This window comes from Crinia signifera, chromosome 8 (genome assembly GCF_055691185.1).
Source record: "Crinia signifera chromosome 8, ASM5569118v1, whole genome shotgun sequence".
Taxonomy (NCBI): domain Eukaryota; kingdom Metazoa; phylum Chordata; class Amphibia; order Anura; family Myobatrachidae; genus Crinia; species Crinia signifera.
In genome coordinates, this window is record NC_139224.1 from 107,222,908 (window position 1) to 107,248,877 (window position 25,970).

At 42.3% G+C, this 25,970-nt stretch overlaps 1 protein-coding gene across 3 annotated transcripts in view; it reads right to left on the reverse strand.

The window, feature by feature from the left end:
* Positions 1 to 25,970, reverse strand: part of CDC14A (cell division cycle 14A) — a 125,996-nt gene that overhangs the window by 32,815 nt on the left and 67,211 nt on the right. For all 3 annotated transcript variants that reach the window (XM_083156937.1, XM_083156935.1, XM_083156936.1), the window contains 6 exons: positions 21,632 to 21,698; positions 18,785 to 18,847; positions 18,524 to 18,611; positions 15,721 to 15,951; positions 9,088 to 9,226; positions 5,552 to 5,711 (listed from right to left, as the gene is read on the reverse strand). In XM_083156937.1, the coding sequence (XP_083013063.1) occupies positions 5,552 to 5,711; positions 9,088 to 9,226; positions 15,721 to 15,951; positions 18,524 to 18,611; positions 18,785 to 18,847; positions 21,632 to 21,698 (748 nt within the window). The remainder of the gene's footprint in view (positions 1 to 5,551; positions 5,712 to 9,087; positions 9,227 to 15,720; positions 15,952 to 18,523; positions 18,612 to 18,784; positions 18,848 to 21,631; positions 21,699 to 25,970) is intronic.

A 25,970-nucleotide genomic window follows, 5' to 3' on the forward strand; every position in this document is an offset into this window, starting at 1 on the left:
ATATACCAGCCCCGCTGTGCTTATTACACTACACCAGCTCCCTCACCCTCATGCATATATGCACTATACATCTGTTTCCTCTGTACATGTTACACTGTACACTAACCACCCCCTCCTCGTGCATATAACGATGTGCTCCAGCTCCCCCCCTCACACTATACACCCACTTGCCTCTCCCTCAAGCATATTGCACTATACACCAGCCCCCCACGCATTTTATACTAAACACAAGCCCTCTGTGCAAATTGCACTATACACCAACCACCTCACCCCTATGCATATATGCACTATACATCTGTTCCCCCTGTGCAAGCGATTAGCAGTGACACATGGAACACATTGTTATGTTTTTGATCATGTGTTGGTTTTAAATATACAGTATATTATTTATTAATGACATTCAAGGATGTATTATGCATGCAAATGATTGTTATACTGGCATCAATCAGACAACACTGGGGACTTTGTCATGCCCTGCTAGGACTATTGTTGTGATGAAGTGGAAGCTGTTCATGAGAGGTGTAACAAGTGGCAATACTCTGAGGATCACACTCTGTGACAACGGGAACAGCATTTACATACTCTGACACTGCAGAACAAGATGGGGCTTCATCTTTAGGTCCCCATTACCACGTCTGAAAGTATTTTATGATTCTGCTCTGCTCTCTCTCGTGAGAGATTGTCTGATCAAAGGAGGCAGATTTTATGCATGCCTGAAGTCTTCTTACTGAAAGGAGACAAACTAGAAACTAGATAACGTATCTACTGTTGATAAGGACCACTAAAAAATCCTTCATATCAACTGCTAGATTTGGGTCAGTGCCAGTCAAATCTGATTACTTCCCATGGCCAGTTAATTCTCTCTCACGCATCAGTCATCAACCCTGACTAAATTGCAAGGAATTACCATTAGTCATATATTTTTTTAAAGAAAAACCCTTATTGATTTTTTTTTTTTTAAAGCTAAGGTGCTTGGTTGAAGCCAGAGTCATGCAGATGCTTGGTTGAAACGGGAGTCATGCAGATGCTTGGTTGAAGCCAAAGTCATGGGTTTTTCTTTAAAAAATATATGACTAATGGTAATTCCTTGCAATTTGGTCAGGGTTGATGTTTTGCTTGTAAAAATATGATGCCTCTATCAGTGGCATAACTACCGACAGTGCAGGGGATGTAGCTGGTATGGGGCCTGAGCTGTCTCTAGGGCCCGCTGCTCCCCCTGCACTCAGTTCAGCTCTCTACCTAACTCCTCACCCTTGGTCACCTGGCCTACAGTCGCCCCGTCCGCTGGTTTCCAGCTCCAGACTCAACTCACTGTCGCCTCTCCAAACGCAGTGTGCTCCTCCTGCACAGCTCCTTCTAGCTCCCGGATCCTTGCAGGCTTCTTAAAGTGGTGCACTGTGCGTGTGTCTCTCTCACGCTATGGGAAACTTGGCTAGCAATCTCTGAAGCCTGCCTGAAGTTCCCTGGGTGCCGCCCACTTCATCCGCGGGTGAGAGATTGTTAGGTCTAAATTCAAGTGGGCTAAGGGACCTCCTGACGTGATAGGGGAGGAGAGGGGGTGGAGAGAGGAGGAGCAAGGTCGGAACAAGGGACCCAAACGGGCCCTTGCTTCGCTCGCCACACTTGGGGTGCGGTGGCTCGCTTCACTCGCCACCTGGTTACTAAAGGCAACCAGTGGTGGCGTGGATAGTGAAATAGCAACTCGCCACCTGGTTACTAAAGGCAACCAGTGGTGGCGTGGATAGTGAAAAAGCAACTCGCCACCTGGTTACTAAAGGCAACCAGTGGTGGCGTGGATAGTGAAGGAGCGAGCACCCAGCCTTGCTCCTCCACCTAGCTGTGAAAGGTCCTTTAGCCCAGTACAATTAGAAACTACTGGTAAGAGATCACTCGACACCACCAGCTGGTACTGTGCTTCTGTGACATGGCAGGAGGCAGTGCTACCAATACACTTTTAACCCAGACTTCTTGCCAGGCTTCCTGACCCACACTGGTGAGTGAATTTTTGAGCTCATTAGGAAGAGGGGTGTGGGACAGAGTGGAGCAGTTATTAGATGTTTTGGGGGGCGGAGCTATTAGATGTTTGTCCCTATTTGAACTTATATAGCAAATCGCTATCTCCTTGCTATGGGGCCCATAACAGTCTAGTTACGCCCCTGCCTCTTATGGTGTAGTGATAAAATCTATTACTAAGCAGAACCAAGCTCACCACTCAATCTATTAATTTCTATTGAAAAATGTTTACATCATACCACAGACTTCCATGTATCTAAGGGGCATGCATCTGACAGACAGCTGATTCCTGAAGTCTACCATATATATCGACCCGAATATAAGCCGAGGCACCTAATTTTACAACAAAAAAACTGGGAAAACGTATTGACTCAAGTGGGACCCTCACTCGAGTATAAGCCGAGGGGGGCTTTTTCAGCATAAAAAATGTTCTGAAAAAGTAGGCTTATACTCGAGTATATATGGTACATTGTGGCTGCAACATGAGAGGAACGGATTAAACAAAAAACGGTACTTGTATATTATCACGGCGGCCGCGAAATCGGCCGCAAATCGCATGTGATTTAGGGGCCGATTTTCCGCCAGTTTGCATGCTATTCCATCCTTGCACACCCCCACTATCCAAGTTAGCCCGAAGCGTGGCGAGCGCAGCGAATCCCCACGAGGGGACGCGATATACGCGTCCTCCCAACCTGTTCATACCCCCACTATCGACGTCGGCATGGAGTTGATTTTTTAAAGCGTGGCGAGCGCAAAGCGTGGCGAGCGCAGAGAGCCCCGCGAGGGGACGCGGAAAACGATCCTGAAGCGTGGCGAGCTACACTTCGGGATGTTTTTCCGCTTCCCCTCGCCATGCTTCGGGCTAGGTGGATCAATGCGCTCGCCACGCTTTATATAATCAACTCCATGCCGATGTCCGCTCGCCACGCTTCGGGCTGACTTGGATAGTGGGGGTGTGCAAGGATGGAATAGCATGCAAATTGGCTGGAAATCATGGAAAATCGTCCAAAAATCGTCGGCAAATCCGTTGCTAAATCGCATCGCAGATCGAATAGCCCGCAAATCGGCCGCTAAATCGTATGCATTTTAGATTAAATTGGGCGTCGTGATAATACACGAGTATGCAAAAAACATGTATGTTTAGGTAAGCTAAGAATCTGGTTGGTTATAGTTAACCCTTTGAATGTCAACATTGCTGTGAGAGATCCTCAAAATATCCTCTAAAAATGTCAGCGTCGCTCACAGCAACTGTTCTTTTAGTATAAATAAATAAATACAAAGTCAATTAATTGAAGTTAAAATACTGCACCCAAAGAAAAGAACAGTGGCTGTGAGCATATTTAGCGGTTATTTCTCACAGCAACATTGGCACTCAAAGCGTTAATAGTAAGTAATACTATGAATGAGGTAATAAAGGTTAATGATTTATTGAGGTCAATTAGGATTATGATAAAAAAATATATATATTTTGAGTCTGAGGTATTAGTTTAATGCTGCCTGCAGTATATGGCGTTCACCAATACTGTGTGTAATACATAGTTACATACTCTTCCAGTAGGTCCGATAGACTCAGAATTTGTAGGGAGGTCCATCTTTACAGTAAGTCGCACTCACGCATCACTCTGACTTCTTAATGAAGTGGGCAGGAAGTGGATAGAATACTGGTAATTGTGAGTTAGTGTCATTTTAGCCTGCCCCTCCCAATTTGAGTATTGAAAAATTAAAACTAGATATCTTTGTGAATGAAAACAATTAATGTACACCACAAAATACAACTACACACAAAAAAGTACAGACATATAATAAAATGTTCGTGTAATTAATAGAATGCAGCAATATTATTTTATCCTCAGTAAAATTTCTATGAAATTATTTAAATTTCGAAGATGGAAGATTGTACTATTTCTGACACAATGTAATATCTTAAATCTTTGTAGTGTAAATCCTTTCTGTGAGTAAAATCCATATAGTAGAAATAGCCTTATTGGACACACAAATAGGATTTTTTATGAAGTGTTGAAACTTTGCACAAACTTTTGACTAAAAACGGTGCAGGGGATGCAAATACTATGGGGAACGGTCGATTTTTAAATTGTAGTGCCACGCGGGTTCAGGGCCCTGGTGTTTACTACTTGGGATGAAGGGAGGCAGAGCTGCTTAGTGGAAGCATGGAAAGGGGTGAAAAGCGGAGCCACTGTTGCCGCCTGGAGCCGCTTGGTGGAGACTTCAGACCCCAAATCTGCTGACTGATGGATTGTGCCACACAGTTCAATAGTGAGCATCAGTCTTTCTATGCCCATCTATGCTGTCTTCCCATGTCTGTCCATAAATGCCCATATATTCTGCTCTGTCCGTCGTTCCCCCCCATACTTCTATGAGTCTGTGTCCCCAGATGATGCTCTGTCCATCCATCTGTCAGTCTATGCCCACCTTTGCTCTCCCCTGTTCATGCCCTGTCTGTTTATGTCCACCCTTTTCTGTACTGTCAACAGGTGCGGTCTCTCCTCCTCACTACCCATCTCTCTCCCTTACACTCTTTCTCTGATACTTTTCAGTCCATTACTCTTTTCCTGACATTCTCTCTCTTTCCCTCCCTGACAACACCGTCTTTCTCTCCCGCCCTCACTTTCCCTGACTCTCTTTCTCTTCATTCTAGCTGCTCCGGAATAAATTGGGCACTTCCTGTCTAAAAATCACCAGAAGTCTCATCCAATTTGCATATTGAGTGAAAAAGTTACATTACATTGGCCGAGTTCGGGAAAAAGTCCGACATTCGAGCGTCTGACTTGGATCAACTTTTTCAGAGCCACAAAAATCGTCCCTCATTACATCCGGCCCATATGGTTTAGTCAGATACATTTAATGTGGGCTACAGTACTTGCTATGGGCATAAAATGTAAGTATGCTGTGAGTGGCTTGTAATGAATGTTGGAAGCAGAAATATCTGCAATCTGGCTTCATACTTAGTAAATATAAAAAAAACAGTGGGCCAAATGTAATAGGGTGAGAGTTTCAGAAAGTGAGAGATTTTGGGAGAGTTTTCCCATGTTTTTTAAAGCAGCAATCAATTACACTGCAATACCAGGTTGATTTTGCCATGTAATTGATTGCTGCTTTAAAAAACATGGGAAAACTCTCCCAAAATCTCTCACTTTCTGAAACTCTCACCCTATTACATTTGGCCCAGTAAGTCAAACACTGACAATAATGTTACTGGTTGTTGTATACTGGAAGAACGTACAGGGCAGGATGTAATGCATTGCGAGTCCGGCAGCCATGCGGGATGCCAGCTGAACTAAGAGGTTTTTTTTTTAAAGTGGCAGTCATTTACAAGGCAAAACAATGGCTTGTAAATAACTGCCCCTTAAAAAGAAACTTCAGAGTTTGACCGGTATGCCACACGGTTGCCGGTCTCGCAACACATTATGTCGCTCCCCAAAGATCTATTTAAATGACCATCAGTATGAGAAATAATTTTTTATTTCCAGGAAAGTTGATTTAGTATTAACATGGTAAAAGTGTATGGATGATGACTTACCTCTCCTGATCTATCTAAACTGTGATGACGACTTAGTCTGCTGCCCACAGATAAATCCTCAAATTCAGATAAGATACGATTTACTGTTCCATCTTCCAGTCTAATCTGTTTCTGTTTACTTCTATGGAGATCTCCCTGCAGCCAAAGCCAAGTCTGCTTCCTAGGAACAAAGGCACGTGAGGGGTTTTAGTATGGTGTTCAATATCACTTAGTTTAATGAAATGCATAAAAACACGTTTTTCAGACTTTTTAATGCATAACCTTTTCTCCAAAGTAGCGGCTTCCCTAACAGTCCCTGACAATGAATACATATTACAGTTCATCCATGTTGTACAGTTTATGCAACAAAACTTAAGAGTGGCCAGGAATCATATAAGTCTTTCAAGTTGAGTTGCTACCACGGTCTTGCAAAAACATAAAAATCTGGCTTGTGGTTCGCTGTGCAGCCCTCATCTGGGCGCTGGTGCAAAGTTGCTGCCAAAATAATCATAAAAGACTCCATAAAAACCTGGTATATGACAAGTCAGACTCGTCATCATTACCATTTGTATGACATGCGTCTCCAGCATGTTTGATCAGGTCAGTAATAGATGTATAAATTGCAAATGCACAAACACAGATTTACTGTACTTGCCATACATACTCATCAAAGGGCAGAATCAAAAATAGGTAAGGTTTAAGGAAAGTTAAAAATGGGGAGTACCATAGTCAATATAGGGGGATCCTAAAGAATCGGTGCTTTATCATTTTCAGCCGCAAGCACATAAACATCTGTGCGCATGTGCGGGCGATATTTAGATGACCCGCAATGCTGTGAATTTCACAGCTTTGTGGGACAACAAGAATTTTCTTCGAAGTTCATAACTCAGCCAGGCATGACCGCATAATAAATAATACATAAAAAAACAGTGGCAGTTGAAGCCCCCATATGTCTGTGTCCAAACAGAAAGACATGCTTAAAATTAGGTTTTCTGCCTCCCCAAATCCATGAACCAATGCTTTGGAATGTGAATAGTAAGCGCCTGTAGTAGACACAAAACTATAGGGCATACATGCCTACTCTGCCTGAATGGCTTAGAGTCTCTAGAGAATCGGGTGGCATTCCCAGCTCCCCAGCTCCTGTATCCCGCTTGCTCCCCCTCTGCCCCCCAACTGGAAGAAGGGGATGGGATGGCGATGCAACTTGCACTAAATTACATCATTGTAGCCTTGCCCATGATTTACAATGCCAGTAATGTGGGCATTGTAAAGGGGGGGGGGGGGGGGGGGCAACAATAACATTATCATCTTGCCATGCCCCCTCCGTAACCCCCGGTATGTACATTACAATTATTTTTAACTGTGGAAACCCACTTACTACATATAAAAAATGAATCTTGTAGTGCAGGTGACTCTATGGGGTTTATTCTAGTTCATTCTTTCTGACAAAATCCTTCTTAGATGGACAAAACCATGTGCACTGCAGGGGGGCAGATGTAACATGTGCAGAGAGAATTAGATTTGGGTGAGTTATTTTGTTTCTGTGCAGGGAAAATACTGACTGCATGATTTTACACTTCAATATAGATCTCACTTTGAAGAAAAACCCCACCCAAATCTAATTCTCTCTGCACAAGTTACATCTGCCCTACCCGCAGTGCACATGGTTTTGTCCATCTAAGAAGGATTTTGTCAGAAAGAATGGACTAGAATAACCCCCAATGTCGAAAAGTGTAGCACTTGCCACTGAAAGGGTGGCAGAACGAGTCCCAGCATGTAAGTGATCGACAGGTAGTACACCCGAGGCAGTGAAAGCATCCAGGGTGTTGAGAAAGGAACAGTTCACTACCAGAAGCTTGTAATTTGGCTACATCTGTCTTGATTAAGGGATCTCTAAAGTTCCTACCCCTGGTATAACATACCGTAGAATAGATATAAAATATATTATATGTATATGTGTTCTTTGCATGCATAAAGTATTTGATGCATTAAAGTGTTGTTATTTGTGTACATTGGCGCCTGATGGTTCTTCTTTCTCCCTGGCATAACATGGCATGATGGTGCTCTCAGTTAAATGTAGTGCCTTGTCAGTCTGTATCACGGGCCAGTTACGTTTCACTACTTTTCTAATACCACGACTAGCTGCACTAAAATGGTTAACCCAGGGGAGTCTATTAAAGTTAACTTTTTCTCTTCATAGACAAGCAGTTCATCACATGACAGAAGCATAGCTTTTTCCTTGGCCTTAATGAGTAGCGTTCTATCATAAACCCTCAGTATGAAGCGATTAATCATGTTTTCATCCGAACGTTACAAAATCAACAAACATTTACCATCTATTTCTTCCTGCCATGACAGGACTATATTGATTTCTTGTCCAGAGAGGACACGGACAATGTTTGGAAAAGACCTAATAAAACTAATGATAAAATCTACAGAATCACCTTCATTAACATTATAAGGAAATTCCTTCATGCATCATTTAAATAAATTATCCACTTGCTCAAATGACCAAGAGACCTAGGAGACCTGTTTTAAAAATTATACCCCTGATGAAGTCTCGTTGAGATGAAACGCGTTGGTTCATATCTATAACAAGGCTTATGAAAACTCCTAAAATCAAGAATTAATGTGAAAGTCTTTTTAATGAATTTTTAATAAATGTTTTATACATGTTTAAAAAATCTTTCTTGATATTTATATAAGGTGTGAAAGACATTAAGGTCAATTGTCTCATTTGGGCGCTACAACTCTATTGGGGTAATATATATATATATATATATATATATACATATATATATATATATGTATATATATACACACCAGGCATTACTTTGGATACACAATTTTACATTCTAGTGGACATAGATGTGTCGTAAGAACATTTTTGTAATTCTTTATAGCAGGCTATTTATTGTAGATGGTTTTCTGCATACAGTATCTTTAATCAATGTCTCTATCTGTATTATCAAATGAATCAATTCTTAATGTGCAATCATTTTCAAATAAATTTGTATGTTTTAATCAGACATTAATCAATACTTTTGGTTATATTGCATATACATTTGTATTAATCACACAAAATACTGTAATAGGATCATATATTTATAATAAGAAGCCTGAATTTGTGCTATTGGCCATGAATTTGTGTTATGTTAGTGGTCATCACCTGTACATGCCTTTGCCTTGTAGGCTACAAGAAGCCACCACTTGAATGTGCCTGACTGACAAGGAGCAGGTCTGTGACAGACTACAGAATGGAATGGGGATAAGAGCATGGACACATTCCATCACTTCAAAGCACCATGACCTTCACAGCACAGATGGTGATGGCAACCCATGCTAGCTACAAGGTTGGCATAACAGCTCATAACAGACAAGAGGAGATACACATAACAATAAAGCAGAATAACTGTAAGCAAACAATGATGCACAAAATAGTACTAAGTGGGAATCCAGGGTGTGTATAGAGACCTGATTTGTGTATCCCGTCACTGCTCTCCTGTTCCAATAAAGCTATGAAGGAAATAGAGTGTGATGTTGTATCATTTACTTACTCCTCTAGGAAGTGCTGTTGGGGCCCAATGATGGAACCGGGTCGGCATATTCTGATCCACGCTATAGCCTCCGAGTGCGTGAACCTGTAGTGCTTCATGATGTAACACGCGATCAGCGTGCCTGTTCTGCCTAAGCCAGCTATGGGTAATAAAAGCAGATAAGGTCAGGAGTTTTGGAAGGGGTCTTCAGGGTACGAGTGGTGGGGAAAGCTAATTATTTTTACTGCAGCTCTTTGCTGTGTTTATGATAGATATATATGTATATACACTGTATATATGCTGCTTATTATGCAGCCAACAATTATAACTGTACATTACACTTTTATAATTACAGTGGCGAATACTGGGCAGTGGGCACACTAAGCTTACATTCTCATGGGTACTTGTATATGTGCCTGTAGATAAATGTTCCACCCTGAATACCTTTGCCTTTACAGGGGATGGAGAATCTTTGGCACTCCAGCAGTTGTTGAACGCATGTCCTGCTGCAGTTTTGCTATTTAGCCATGCTAAAACCGTCACAGGGCATGCTGGAATGTGTAGTTCTACAACAGCTGGAGTGCCAAAAGTTCCCCATCCCTGGCTAGCACATGGTGGATGGAACCAAAGTAGAGCAAGCTGCATGCAGTCCAGGAAAAGTCAAAGCTTCCTTCATTAGCAGTGCCTGATTAAATCTCGGGCTCCCCTTTACAAACAGTCTACGATCATGAAACTGTAATGTGAATCTGATATCTATGGTTTATATACTTTCAATTGCTAATGGGTACATTACATTAATACAGTATTTTCTCTATGTGGGCTTTCATTCATTTTCACCTCAGATAAATAAACATGAGTACAAGTTCTAAATTATTGTAGGTTAGTATATATATATATATATATATATATATATATATATATATATATATATATATATATATATATATTATATACGTATATATAGGAAATTACTAAACACAACTCTGTATCTTGCACTAATACCATCTACAGATGTGTCCTCATACACCTAGCCTCAATACACCATGCAGCGTGGGTAATCTGCATAAGACTCTGTTAGCATCAAGCATGTTTTTTTTATTAAGAGAATGCACCTTAGTCACAACACGATGTGACTAAAACGCACCAGGATACTGTGCGGATTCATCACTTAACTTGCCTTTTTTTTCATATTCTTTGTGTGCTATTGTCATTGTTAAGGTCAAAACCTACTCAGCAACTCCTGTAATTCAGGAAATATCACTGACATCTCCTGGTTACAAATGTGCCCTAATCATTTCCACACTCCCCATACTTAAGTACGGTGATGGAGAAATTATATAATTTATTGAGTTTTGAATAAACTCTTGATACAGAGTACAAGCAGCTGAGCAGAAGATGAATCAGCAGTTTTCATATGCCCATGCCCGACTGGGGCATAATGTAAGTTGTGGCTGCAGCACTCACCCTGCCTTCCCTCATAGCTGGGGAGCAACCAGGGCATCTCCTTAAAATCCTGGTGGGGGATTACAGCTTTAAAGCCTTCATATAGATAGTGGCAGGTGCTCAATTATCTTATTAATACCATTCACGTGCAATGCGGCTGAAACATCTCTTTGAAGTTCCTTGTACTGTATATCCGGCAGCCTAGCAGACCCTGGGGGCAGAGGAAGGGGTGTGTGTGGGAACTGAGACCCCAGCTGCAGCATCTCCTTACAGACCCTCCGTGTTGAGAATACGGGTGCAGAACAGGGACTGTGGATGCAGCATCACATTACAGGCTCACCACTTTGGGAATGTAGGGGCAGAACAGGGACTGTGGATGCAGTATCACATTACTGACCCACCACTTTGGGAATACGGGGGCAGAACAGGGACTGTGGATGCAGCATCACATTACTGACCCACCACTTTGGGAATACGGGGGCAGAACAGGGACTGTGGATGCAGCATCACATTACAGACCCACCGCTTAAGGAATACAGGGACAGAACAGGGACTGTGGATGCAGCATCACATTACAGACCCACCGCTTTGGGAATACAGGGGCAGAACAGGGACTGTGGATGCAGCAATATATTACAGACTCACCACTTTGGGAATGTAGGGGCAGAACAGGGACTGTGGATGCAGCATCACATTACAGACCTACCGCTTTGGGAATACGGGGGCAGAACAGGGACTGTGGATGCAGCATCACATTACTGACCCACCGCTTCGGGAATACAGGGGCAGAACACGGACTGTGGATGCAGCACTACATTACAGACTCACCACTTTGGGAATGTAGGGGCAGAAAAGGGACTGTGGATGCAGCATCACATTACTGACCCACCACTTTGGGAATACGGGGTCAGAACAGGGACTGTGGATGCAGCATCACATTACAGACCCACCGCTTTGGGAATACGGGGGGCAGAACAGGGACTGTGGATGCAGCATCACATTACTGACCCACCGCTTCGGGAATACAGGGGCAGAACACGGACTGTGGATGCAGCACTACATTACAGACCCACCGCTTTGGGAATACAGAGGCAGAACCGGGACTGTGGATGCAGCACCACATTACTGACCCACCGCTTTGGGAATACAGGGGCAGAACAGGGACTGTGGATGCAGCATAACATTACTGACCCACAGCTTTGGGAATACAGGGGCAGAACAGGGACTGTGGATGTAGCGTCACATTACAGACTTGGTTGAAATTGCTGCGAGTTGAAAATATAATTATCTCTGATTATTTTTCTTTTTTTGTAATAAACTTAGAATGAAAGAAAAGCCACGGTCACTGAATTGTAGCATTATGTATATAAATTCAGAGACTCAGTCGCACACATAAATACCCGTGTAACATATTGAATAAATCAACACAGTCTCCTGGTGCTTCCTAGCTACGTTGCATCACAACTTAGATGCATTTATGACAAAAAAATATGCCCAATACTAGCAAAGTGTTGCGTGACATGGTGTGAGGCAGACTGCAGCGATGATGTATGAGGACACATCTGTACTAAGTAACCTTCTTATCAGCAAAGATTGCTGCAGGGATAATGTGTGTTCCTTTATCAGGACAATGCTTGCACAATACAGAAAGCAAATTGTAGCATGTAGCCTGAGATGGTGATTACAGGGCTTGCAATGAATAAAGCAACTGCATTCAAAACAGACACCACATTAAAGAAAAAAACATAAACACATAGGAGGAAATTTACTAAGATGGGAGATATATTTCACATGGGATGTTGCTATGGGCAACCAACCAGCATCTACTTATTTATTTAGCACCTTCTAGAAGATAATAGATAGTATCTGATTGGTTGCCCATAGCAACTTCCCACCTGAAATTGAACTCCCATCTTCGTAACATTTTCCCCATAGAATGAGCTTGAAACAGGCATTTACCACTAGAAAGGCTAAGTTAGGAGAATGGGCAGCTGAGAACCACAGAGGAGGTGCTGATCTGATTAGGACTTTGCAGTTCCCTGAATTCCAAAATAAAAGAGTGCTTATATGTTAGTTGGGCGCCCACTAAGCTATTTGCTTAGATTCACGCGTACGCTCGCCACACTATATGAAATCAACTCCACGCGGACATGGATAGTGGGGGTATGAGCGTACTAACTACAGTGGGCGCCCAATTAACATATAAGTACCAAGAAAAGTGTTACTGTTTGAAGAATCCAGTGCAACCAATCTAGCACCTTCTAGAAGAGGATAGCTAGAATGTGATTAATTGCAACATCTCCACTTTAGTAAATACAGAACTGACACTTTTCTCTGCGTTACATAAACACATCATGTTGACTAGAAAAAAACAAACAAATGGTTAAAACTTTTCTTTTCCATGATTGCCGCAGACCATTAATGCACTGCTTAGTATCTAAACAATTACAGTTCTCTGTTCGGGGGAGATTTTAGAACAAAATACACATTTACTCTCCAATGGTTATAATTACATGACTAGGAGCCAAAGAGCATGTTAAGTGCACATTAATTACTGCAGCATGAATAGAAATATTTACAAGATCAGTCTCTCGAGTCACCTAATAGAATTATATGTGTGCATTAGGGTAAAGAGAGAAAACAGCACAGCCTGGTGGTCACAGGTGGTTAACACAGTGTTAGAAAATATAATGGACTTAGTGCTAGCGCGAATGTATTAAGCAGGTGTGCTGTACATCTCCATATGCCTAATCCTCCGCCTTGCATATAACAGTCCACATCCACAGATCATTTACAATTTTGATTTTAGGCACGTCTCCTTTCAGACATACTCCAAAACCCCTGGATTTGCACATGAACGCGCATCAACCCGGGATTTTATTATGTCTGAAAGGCACCAACCAGGGACGGTGTTCCCAGGTCCCAGACCCTACAATTGACCTGGGATTTCCAGGGTCTTTCTTCCTGGTTAGTGACCCGGGTTAAATGTAATTGATGCCACCTGGGAATTGTCTCTCTAGCTGCTTGAAAACTGTTTTAATTGGCCAGGAAGGGCCACATGATGCCTACTAATATCAGTGATAGCTGGAGAGGAGACAGAAGCCACACATGAGAGGAACACAGAACCCAGTGCAGAGAAGTGTGCCAGTGCCAGAGGGCATAGAGTGAAGAGCCTTGTCTACAAGATATATGTTAAAGACTTTCATCATTTTTATTTCTTGAACAAGATTTGATTCTTTGAATAAAAAGTGTTGGAAAAGGAAAACTCGTATGGGATTTTTATTGGTATATGATGCATGGAATGTAAATTATTTACAACTGTAAACCACACGCAGTCCAGTCAGGGCTGCCCCCACATCACTATTATGTGCCTGCAAACTGTCCCCTTATGATAATACCGACAAAACTGGAAAAAAAAATCTTAGGTGAAATGTAATAGGATGAGAGAATCAGAAAGTGAGAGATTTGGTAAGAAATCTCCATTTTTATTTATAGCCGCAATCATTTCCACTGCAAAACCAATTTGATTTTGACGTGTAAATGATTGCCGCTTTAAAAAAACTGCAGATTTCTTACCAAATCTCTCACTTTCTGATTCTCTCACCCTATTCCATTTCATCCGCAATGTCTGAAAGGGGCCCAAAATTCTGTGAAGTAGTGTGAAAGGGGGTCTATACCGAAAACTGGATTTTTCGAAAGAGAAAATCCTGGGTCTGAGCAGGGAAATTTCCGGGTCCTATGTCTGAAAGGGGAACAACTCTGTGGCTTTGTGAGTGTAGCTGGAAATATATGTTCCATTTGTGAGTGTAGCTGGAAATATATGTTTCATTTGTGAGTGTAGCTGGAAATATACGTTCCATTTGTGAGTGTAGCTGGAAATATATGTTCCATTTGTGAGTGTAGCTGGAAACATATGTTCCATTTGTGAGTGTAGCTGGAAATATATGTTCCATTTGTGAGTGTAGATGTGCAACAGATTATTCTTTATTTATTTTACAATATTTGTTTCCATTCATTAGTACTGGCCACTCCCCTTCTGTTTGTAACACCAAAAACTACTGGCTTTCTGGCATACACACATTATTTTATGAATTTATTATATACTGAAGAGAACTTCTGTATTGCAGATATCTTTTGGTTGATATAGTTTTGTCTGATTAGGGAGACAAAACGACCATTAATTCCAGTTATTTTATTTCTGTCCAGGGTAAATATTGACTGCCTTATTTTTACACTGCAATTTAAAATTCAGTTTGAACACATCTCACCCAAATCTAAAGGCTCCCATACACTGGTCCGATTTGGGCCAATTCTGATGAATTGGGCCGTGAAATCAGCCCAAATCAGATGTATGTGACATACCCTGATGTGTTGGTCCAATGCGTAGGTGTGTGGCACACACCTATGGGCAGGGGCAGGCAGCGGCGGTGCCAGTCTGCGCTGAGCTGTAGGTGCCGTATGGCCGGCGCCAGCAGAATTTTTTTAAAAATTCAAAAGCCAGGCTGGCTGTTGATTGGCTAAGAGTGCTCTCTGTCTCTCTCTCTCTCTCTCTCTCTCTCTCAGCTTGTCTTTTGAACTTTTTTTTAAATTCTGCTGGTGCTTCCTGGAAACTTCCCGCCGCGACGCTGCACCGTCACCCACACCCCTGGGCACTCAGAGTAGACTCTCACTGCTGCTGCCCAGGTTTTTATTTTTTTATTAACTCTCCTGCCCCCGCAGCTCCAAAGAAGTTTACATGGGATAAAGGGCATGCGATTTATTGCATGTAAAAAATGGCACATGAAGTGCCAATTCATAAGTGAGACTCCCGGGGAGCTGCCGGGGGGTGCTCAGGGGAAATTGGGTTCAACTTATCCTCAGGATAAGTCGAACCATGGGGGCCTTTACTCTATCTGCACATATTACATTTTGCACCACCTGCAGTGCACATGTTTTTGCCCATTGCAGAAAGCTCTTGCTTTCGCGAACCCTTTATGAATCCGGCCCATTGTGTACTCATTTACAAAGGCCTCAGCATAGGGCAGGGTTCGCTAAACTGTGGCAGGCCGGTGAGAAATTTAATTTTTTTTCATAAAACACAAACTTGGAAACATCCTTTAACAAGTCACAGGTTGGATAAAACAAAATTGGCCTTCTGCATTAAGTGTAACCACAAAATAGTATGGCTGCCGCTTTCACAATGTAGCTGCAGGCCTCACTTGTTAGGCGTACCTTTGCAGTGAACAGCAATAGCTCCGTCCGTGTTTTCACATAGGTTCAGAAACCTTCGGACTATGCCATCACTGGGTGTGCTGCCATCTACGAAGAATAGATCGTAGTGATCAAACCCTGCGTCTGTGAACCGCTTGGCATCGTAAATCTTCTTGTTCAGCCGGATGACAGCAGTGATATTGTTTTTTCTAAAATATGGGAAGTAAGCTTCTGGGGCGTGGAGCGGGTAACCTTCACAGGACAGGAGCAAAACAAAAATTAATTAGCGCATTAAGCATTGGACAGCAGAGGAAAAGAAAAACAGAACCAAAAGACAAGCGGATTATGATAAAATACACAGATAGTATTTGCAATTATAATGCAATTATAGTAATAATCAGACAACACCCCGCTGAGGAGGGATTGTGCATGTGTACTGCAGGAAATAGCTGGCACCAGGCCTGCCACAGAAAATGCGATTTATTATTTATTTATTTATTATTTATTAAAAGTTTCTTACATAGTGCACACATAATCCGCAGTGCTTTACAGAGAATATGTGAACAGTCACGTCAGTCCCTGCCCCAGTGGAGCTTACAATCTATATTCCCTACCACATGCACACGCACACAGACATTCTAGGGTTAATTTAGGAGCCAAATAACCTACCAGTATATTTTTGGATTGTGGGAGGAAACCGGAGTACCTGGGGGAAACCCACGCAAGTACAAGGAGAATATACAAATTCCGCACAGTTAGGGCCATGGTGGGAATCAAACCCATGACCTCAGTGCTGTGAGGCAGTAATGGTAACCAGTACACTGTCCGTACTGCCCGTATTACTTGGCGTTAAATAATTGTTCATCGGCTTTAACAGTGGTCCTAATTCAGAGATATTGATATTTCCATAGATGAGCAATTATTGGCTGGCTGTGCATGCTTTAAGGTACCATAGCAGTACCGCTCACTGGCCCTCATCACAAGATCACCAAACATCGCTAATTGTTTTATTTTTGGGGCGATCTTCACATGCACACGAGTCCTGAATCTGCGGTCACATTCCAAAAAATGTGACCACAGTGTATGGGCTTTCAGGGGGAGGTAGCATGTGATGTTGCGCAAAGCTGCCGTGACCCAAATCAGTCAGGGGTCTACTGGTAATTTGCAAGAACTATATAGCAAAGCGTCTGCACAATAGTGGGGAGGACCCGGCATGCAGAATGGCAGTCCTCTTGAGGACTGTTTGCGGGAGGTAAGGGGAGTGGAGTAACGCATGTGTTGCAACCATTTTCGGGGAGTGTCTCATTCTCATTCTGTAGCTTTCAATCAGGAAAATAGCTAAATTATACACACGTTACATATTGTTTTCCTAAGTATTAGCATCTTTGCAATTAAGAAATGAATGTGTCATTTTCATACCGCATGACTTCTCCCATATCCTGTAAAAGTGTTACTAAATTAACATTCAGCGTTTAGCTTGCTTAGAGAACCTTTGTTTTCTAATCTATTTATCTACTTCAATAACCGCAGATGGGTAAGGTTTATCCATGTGTGATAATCCTCCCACAATGCACCAGTTAGAGGTTGTGACCTACTGGCAGAGGGAGGTCTAGATGTCATTGGGGGGCACTGCAATATGTGATTTAGATGTGAATACATTTGCCCATGACTTCTACAAAAAAGATCAATATATTGTAGTGCTTGTTACTCCTGTCATAGTACCTGATGTTTCTAACACAATATGTACTTAAGGTAATGCTTTTCTCTATATCTTGTTATTTTAGGATCTTAACGTGTGCAAGACAATGGAGCCTGTCAAATGTCACAGGAGTTATTATGTCGTTACGTATCTCTTCCACAGAATCAACTTTAAGAACAAACACTCTAGGCTTAAAGAAAAAAGCTACAGAGTTTATTAAGCTATACCGCCAAGCAAATCAATCTGGCGCTATGTGTCACTGAGGGTTTGGGAGAGCTCATAATGGCGGCAGATTGTAAACTCATCATCGCTCGTTTTACCTCACACACTCATAAGGGGTGAGCACTTAACTGATCAATGTTAGGCTACCGTAAGTGGTACATTCACTAAGATGGGAGTTGTCCATAGCAACCAATCAGAAACTATCTATTATCTTTTGGAAGGTGCAAAATAAATAAGAAGTAAAATCTGATTGGTTGCTATAGGCAACATCCCATCTTCAATAGAACTGCCATCTTAGTAAATGTACCCCTGTGTATTGGCAATGTAACCAGCAGCACCATAGATTGAACAGCACAGCATACTGAATTGCCTTCTTAGGCACAAGTAGGACAAAATAAACCCTGCTCTGTTTTGAGCTTTTCTGGATGAACACCACCCACTTTCATGTAAGCAATACATTTGAGACTTGTGAATTGGGAATGCACCAACTAAATTGGACAGTTATGGTGTGTACACATGGGTACAAACAGCATGAGATTTTGACTATATGGTCAAAATCGCATCGGGATCGCATGCAGATTGCACAGGTATTTACCTTGGGATCCCGATGCGCACTCCTGTGGCAGCACAAATCGAAACTCAGATAGACAGGGCTGCAATGACTATATAGTGCAAATCTGCACTATATCGTCCAAATCGCAGGCATGTCAGGTGGCTTGCTGTGTGATCGAATAGCAAGACTAAGGGACCGTGTGTACACACCATTAGAAGTCATGGTTGATCAAAAATATAAATAAAAAAAGAATAAACAAACATTAATTTGCAGGTAATAGAATAGAAGTGTTGGGAAGACATAGTTTAATTGAGAATCTGATGACATTTTGAAACATTGATAACCATTACCATTTTCAATTTTGCTTTTCGGATGAGGGCCGCTGAATGCCAGAAACTTCCCTGGAACGATCCAGTTGAAATCACCATTTTCTACCCTCTGTGAACAGAAGAAGTGTCCCATGAAATCTTAGAGCGCCATCTAGTGTTTAACAGTCACATCTAGAATTGATGTATCAGACAGTCTGGACAAGACACACAACACATATTCCTTTCCCACGGTGTAAATGCAATGACTGAGGCTTTCTGTGGTCAATAGGAAGATAAACCCACCTCATAATGTTCATATTCATCTACGTCAAAGCTTTCAAAGTTAAAAAACCCGAGGTGCAGAGCCTGGAGAAGAGACACATACATTAGACATTATTTAGCATACATTAGGTATATTATTCAGTTGTTGTATAGAAGTATAGAAAATCATTAACAACCTATGTGACAACAACAGGAGCCAGAGTGAAATGAGTCATGTGAAGAAGCCTGTGAGTCCTGAAACATTGGTCATGTTGTTGTGATACCTGCATACAGTGATCTCTTCACACCTCTCACAGTCTATATGCATGCTGTTTAGCCACATGCCACTGAGGGCACTGGTGACATCCATTATTTGGGTGCCTTTTCTTGTGTATGTTCAGTGTGTAAATGCATCTAACTATATATGAGGCCCATTATCTGTGCATATCCAGTGGGGTATGGATCACTAGGTCTCCAGCATGTTGGTCGACAGTCATTAGGTCGACACCACTAAGTCAACATGCAGGAAGGTGAACATGACTGTAGGTCAACATTGGTTAGGGTGGACAGGGTCATTAGTACATTCCCCCCCCCCCCCCCCCCCCGAATTTCGACACAGTTGACATGGACACTGAAACGTACCACTGCGTCCCTGCGCATGGCTCGCTGTTCTTGCCATGCTTCGGACACTATATTATTCTCTCACCATGCCCTAGTGGATGGTAGGGCATTAAATACCGCCTGTCGGCACATGTCGGCTCAAAAAAAATGTGAAAAACCCCATGTCGACCTTTTGACTGTTGATCTACCTCCATGTCGACCTAATGCTCGTGTCGACCTAATGACCCTGTCGACATAACGCATGTCGACCTACAGTCATGTCAACATTCCTGCATGTCGACCAACATGCTGGTGACCCAATAGCCGCTTCCCATCCAGTGGGTATTTAGAATAGATTGTAAGCTTGCAGCAGGGCCCTCCTACCTCCATGTCTGTCTGTTGTTACCCAGGGCCAGATGTACTAAGCTTGAAAAGTGATAAAATGGAAAGTGATAAACAGCCAGCCAATCAGCTCTTAACTGCCATGTCACAGTTTGTGTTTGAAAAATGACAGGTAGGAGCTGATTGGTTGGTGGTTTATTTCTCTCATTTTATCACTTTTCGAGGCATAGTACATCTCACCCCCAGTTTGTTATATCACTGTCTACAAGTGTTAAGCACAATGGAATCTGCTGCGCTATAAATAACTGTAAATAAATAAATAATTATTCTAAATGTCATGGTCAGAAATGGTTTATATATACCTTTGAGTGCCAATGTTGCTGTGAGAGATCCTCAAAATATCCGCTAAAAATGCCAGGCTTCTACCCTATAGAAGCCTATGGGCTTCTATCGTCGCTGGATGTCTGCCGTCCGTGCGCCCCCCCCTCCTGATCTCCTCCTCCCCCAGCAGGTGTCACAGCCGAGTGGACATCCGGCTGCAGGGAGGAGGAGACGCAGGGGGACACTGGCAGCCGCCGGGATGTGACGGAGACCCCCGCAGACCACATCAAAGGTATCGCGGGGTCTCCGTCACCGCAACCCGATGCTAGCTACATATGTTAGTACATATGCGGCAGCATCGCGGCGGCTGCCAGGCGAAGGGCGGCAATGTATATTAATACATCCCACCCTATAAACTAAACTACCTACACGCACAAAGGGGGTGGAGTCCGACCAGATTTGAATCATTGTGTCTCTGTGACTCCTTACCAAGACATTTAATTAAATTATTGTATAAACAGTGCCTTACTAGCACCCCCTTGCAACCTCCTCCATTTGTCTCAGCTTGGCAAAAAGAGTTAAATAGAGAACTCACTCCTGAACAATGGTCCAGCAACTTTCAATACACTTACGCCAGTTCTTCCTCATTACAAGTATTTGAAACACAATATAAGATCATCTTACGATGGTACCGCTGCCCTGACCGTGTCCATCAAATGTTTCCCAGTGTGCCGGCACATTGTTGGAGATGTGGCCACTCACCAGGCACGCCCCTTCACAATTGGTGGCAATGGCCCACAATAGCCGCTTTTTGGAAAAAGGTATTCTATATAACTAAACAAAGCACAGGCTTACCAATCCCTGAGACTCCTGAATTCTGGCTACTAAACTTAATGGATTTCCCTATACGTATCTCAATGTAACAACTATCTACTGCGGCATTTGATGAACGTCGCTAGACCTACTATCCCATGTTTTTGGAGAACTGATGTTTTACCCCCTATATCGAAATGGTTCCAGAGAATTGACTTTTACATGTTAATGGAGGATTTAACCTCCTTCTCTAAACAATCCTCCTCTCAATTCACTACCACCTGGTTTGATTTAAGGAAACAATGGACTATCAGAGTCACATGCTGCCCTCCTCCACTACAGCACCTTATACCTTAGGATGGGACTTCCTTTCCCTTTCTTTTAACTCTGTCTCTCTCATTCAGCTCCCCTCTTTCCTTCCCTTTTTATTTTTCTCTCCTTCACTCCCTTTTTTTCATTGCAAAACCATTTAAGTAATTATGGTATGTTTTTCATGTTACACAGACTGGACACAAATTGCTTTTTTTTTTCCCCTTCAACTTCGTTTAGTTTCACATTTGACATTTTGTTGTTTACTCATTGCTGTACTTGCTTATGTGACATTAATCTTGTATTATGTGACATGATTTCCAGCTGTAAAATTCCCCCTTTACTTCTTGAGATTTCAATAAAACAGAATTTGCAAAAAAATAAATAATGGATCATGTGCCGTGATAATAATAATAAAAACAATTTACACACCATGTGCATAACGTCTATCTTTATTATATTTGTATATTGGTGTACTTACAAATGAAACACTATAAAAGTTACCTTGCGGATCCCTTGCAGACAGTCCAGTATAGTAAGGTTATATGTGCAGTTCCCGAATGAGGCATCTCTGCGAGAGGAAGAGAACAATGTTTATCTTATAATGCTTTGTCAGAGCCAATGACTGTCATAACTATTCAGGAATTAGACCACAGGAAGCCTAATGATAAGGATTTCAATTACAATAGTACACAGAGGGCTTGGCTGTGCTTACATTTCCATGAAATTAACCATGCATGAAAGGGGAATACTGCCAGATGCAACATATAGGAGATGTAGGAGGATGTATGAACGCAAGCCAAAGGAGGACAGAGAAATGTGTGAAGAAGAAGAAATGCGAAGAGGAGGAATGTGTTGGTAAAGACACCTACTTGAATACTTTAAGAAAGAACTAAATAAACAGGCTCAGCCAACGTTCAGTGCTAGGAACCGGATTCTGAGCTGCACACAATCCCTTATGGTGATTGGGTGACATGGTTTCAGAAATGGAGAGACAAAGTGATTGGCATACCTGGGCAGTCACTGGGAGGAGGCCTGAAGTGAACCCCACACAAGTTTGTCTTGTGGGAGTGTTATAGAAGTATCGTTGTCATGTCACAGAAATGGCTGTGTTCCCAGGTGCTGGCATGGAAGCCATACTTGGAGGGAGAAGCTGCACCTGCCATATTATAGGTGCAATGTTGATGGTGTACGTAGTGGTGTTGTGTTGAGAATTACCGGCAGTGTCGCAGCATGCAGAGATGCTAAAAGTGGATGTATCAGATACAAAAAACAAATGAATACATGTGAATACACACATGTATCCAGAGAGCGCCACACAATTAAAATTAATTCAAAGCGTTTGTAAATGTATTGTTGTAAACATATATAAAAAATGGTTATACCATAAGTACAAATTTATAATAAAAAAGACATATATTAAAAATGAAGATAAAAGGAGCAACGCATACTAGTATAAAGGTAATTGCTGCAGATGATAGTCCCAATAATTGGTAGTGCAAATTAACTCTCCTTATTTTGTAAATATAGTCCATCCTGTCCGTGGACCGCTCAAGCTACACTGTCAGCTGTCGCCACCTGTTGACGATCAGCTGATGTGCTTGAGCGGTCCAAGGACAGGATGGACTATATTTACAAAATCTATATAAAAAAACGACTACTAAATATCCTTTCAGTTTCCCTGGAAAATACCATCTACAAGCTCCATACAGGGAGCGACTAAGCTAATTGTAATTTACAACTAAGGAGAGTTCATTTGCACTATCAATTATTGGGACTATCATCTGCTGCAATCACCTTTATACTAGTATGCGTTGCTCCTTTTATCTTCATTTTTAATATATGTCTTTTTTATTATAAATTTGCACTTCTGGTATAACCATTTTTTATGTTTACAACAATAAATTTACAAACGCTTTGAATTAATTCCAATTGTGTGGCGCTCTCTGGATACATGTGTGTATTCACATGTATTCATTTGTTTTTTTGTTCTATCCCAACAAACCCTCCAATTTGTTAATTGGTAGCAGCCGTCTACCTTTTAATATAATCTCTCTTTCCAAGGGTGAAATAGAGTGTTTGCGCCCGATTGGTTGTGTTTCAACCTAAGTTTTTCTGTATCGGATACAGGCTGGTACGCCAGGGCAAGGCTATAACTAGCAATTGTATATCATTGCTCCCGTGGCTCTGGAAAATCATTCAGCAGCCCCATGGCTCTGGCAAATCATTCAGCAGCATCCACCTCAAAATCAGGCCTTAGCTCTTGTTAATCTGCATCAGACACAGTGCTCAAAGTCAATGGGGCAGATTTAGCAAAGCTTACAGAGACATAAAGTGCTAACCAATCAGTTTCCACTTCCCTGCAAGCTTTGATAAATCATATTTATATCTGCAGTGCTGACTGTATCCTAATTGGTGGGCATGAAGACTAAACTGAGAATTAAATATTGAAAAAATTAAATATTTGTATACAAGTATTAATTAGTGATGACCATCGACCATCTATTATTCATAATCATTGATAGTTTATGGCCCTTATTCTGGTTCACTCGCAAAGGCAAATTCCTTCTCAAATGGGCAAAACCATGTGCACTGCAGGTGGGGTAGATGTTACTTGTGCAGAGAGAATTAGATTTGGGTGGGGTTTTACTTCAGAGTAAGATCTATATTGCAGTGTAGAAATAAAGCAGCCAGTATTTACCCTGGACAGAAACAAAATACCTCACCCAAATGTAACTCTCTCTGCACATGTTACATCTGCCCCACCTGCAGTGCACATGGTTTTGGCCATTTGAGAAGGAATTTGCCTTTGCGAGTGAACTAGACAAAGGCCTGTGTCTGGATGAGATCTAGATAGTTTCCTCCATCAATAGTGCAGCATAACTGAATATGCCCCTACCAAGGTGCCCTGACACTGAAAATAGCTCCATCCTGTTACCTGTGAAGCCCTGCCCCGGGCACTGATTCAGTCACAAAAAAAAAAAGGGATGACCATTGGTTGGTGAAACCATCGATGATCATCCATTGCATAGTTGGCTAACATCGACTGCCACTTGCAATAGCACCAATGCATACCATCAAAGTTTAACATTGGTGGCAACCACACCAATGGCCATCCCTAGTATTAATACAGGCAGAGCAGAGTTTGAGGAAAGAACACCTAAGCAATGCAGAGCAAATTATTAGAGATATGAACAACAACCGGATCCCAAAACCAACATCTGTAATGTATGAGTTCTCTGCTGTAAATGTAAGCATCTGTTGTGCTGATAGGCTACCACTGCATGATTGTGATTGGCTGGCGATGCATAGATGCTTATTCTATGTGCTTATTACCATTATGTAACCAAAGGTAGGGCAGCAGGACTATACAATGAGTCCTAATCCTTCAGTGCCATCTCCTGAACAAGCATCTCCCCTATAGCCCTTTCTGCATTAGCCACCAACATGGAAGCACACAGAAATAGTCAGAATGCTACATTATAATCACCAGCCTCACGCAGGTATGGGTCATAGGGCCGACAAGAGCAAGGTCAACAGTCATTAGGTTGACCACTAAAGGTCGACATGTATCAAGGTCAACATGACTTAAGGTCAACGTGGGGTTAGGTTGACAGGGGCATTAGGTTGACACAAGCATTAGGTCGACAGGGGGTTTTCGCTTTTTTTGGCCTGAATGTCGGCACAATATTCAGGCACACCATGATTCAGGCACGGTGCCTCATTATGCCCGGCACACTGTTTTATTCTACCAATACGCCCTAGTGAATGTTAGGGCACGAAATACCGCCTGACGGCAGAGGTCAACATTTGACTGTCGATCTTGGGTATGTCGACCTAATGCATGTGTCAACCTAACCCCATGTCGACCTAGTGACCGTATCCCCCCCTCACACAGTAGCGACCTGTGCTGCATGCTGGGGGCAGGAGGAAGCATTGCTGTGATATGAGATTAGCATAGGAAACTGATCACTTATTATTACATGGGGCAGAGGAAGTTATGACATAGACATCCTTTATGTCACATCGTGCAACCAGTTAATCTGTAACGGTCATGACAAATGAGACAGCACATGTGACCTACACACATACTAGCAGATTGCGTTCTCTCAGGGATAATTCCACTTTAAATGTCATGGCTAATAATAAGTTACCCTTAAACTAAAGTATAGTGATACTATAGGGTATAGAATAGTATAGGGTATCAGGATGGCTGACAGACAATATCTAGCGTCAACAATGCGTTGACATACATATGGTCGACATGGTCAAAAGGTCAATACAAGCAATATGTCGACATGGCAATAGGCGACATGAGTATTTCTCGATTGAATTTCATGTATACACTTAGTGGGCTCTTTAGTTGCCTTCAGATTTCCTCCTCACCCCTGATCCCCCAATACCGCTGCACCCCCCCCCCCCCCCAACCCACTGTTTTTGCTGGTATTCAATGCCGCCAGTGAGGTTCGGCGCTAATGCAGCAAGCTCCGCCGGGTGAACGGAGAGGGGCGTGTGGCTCCATTAGCATATGGGAACGCCCAGCATTTAATCGAAAGATGTGTGAGGTTCCCCCTGGCCTGCGAATGGATGTTACAGTGTAAATCACCCTGACAGAGACTGCAGTGGGTATTGGCTCATTAACCTGGAAAGGTGATCTAGAAATAGTCACCTGGTTTAGTAAATCTCAAATTCTTACTGCAACATGGAAGACGGTAGGTAAACAGAACGGATTTATAGATCCATTTTCACTCAGGTCAATGGTTCCGGCTAGTGATATAATGATGTGGGGAATCTTTTCTTGGCAAAAAACTAGGCCCCTTAATACCAAATGAGCAAAATGTAA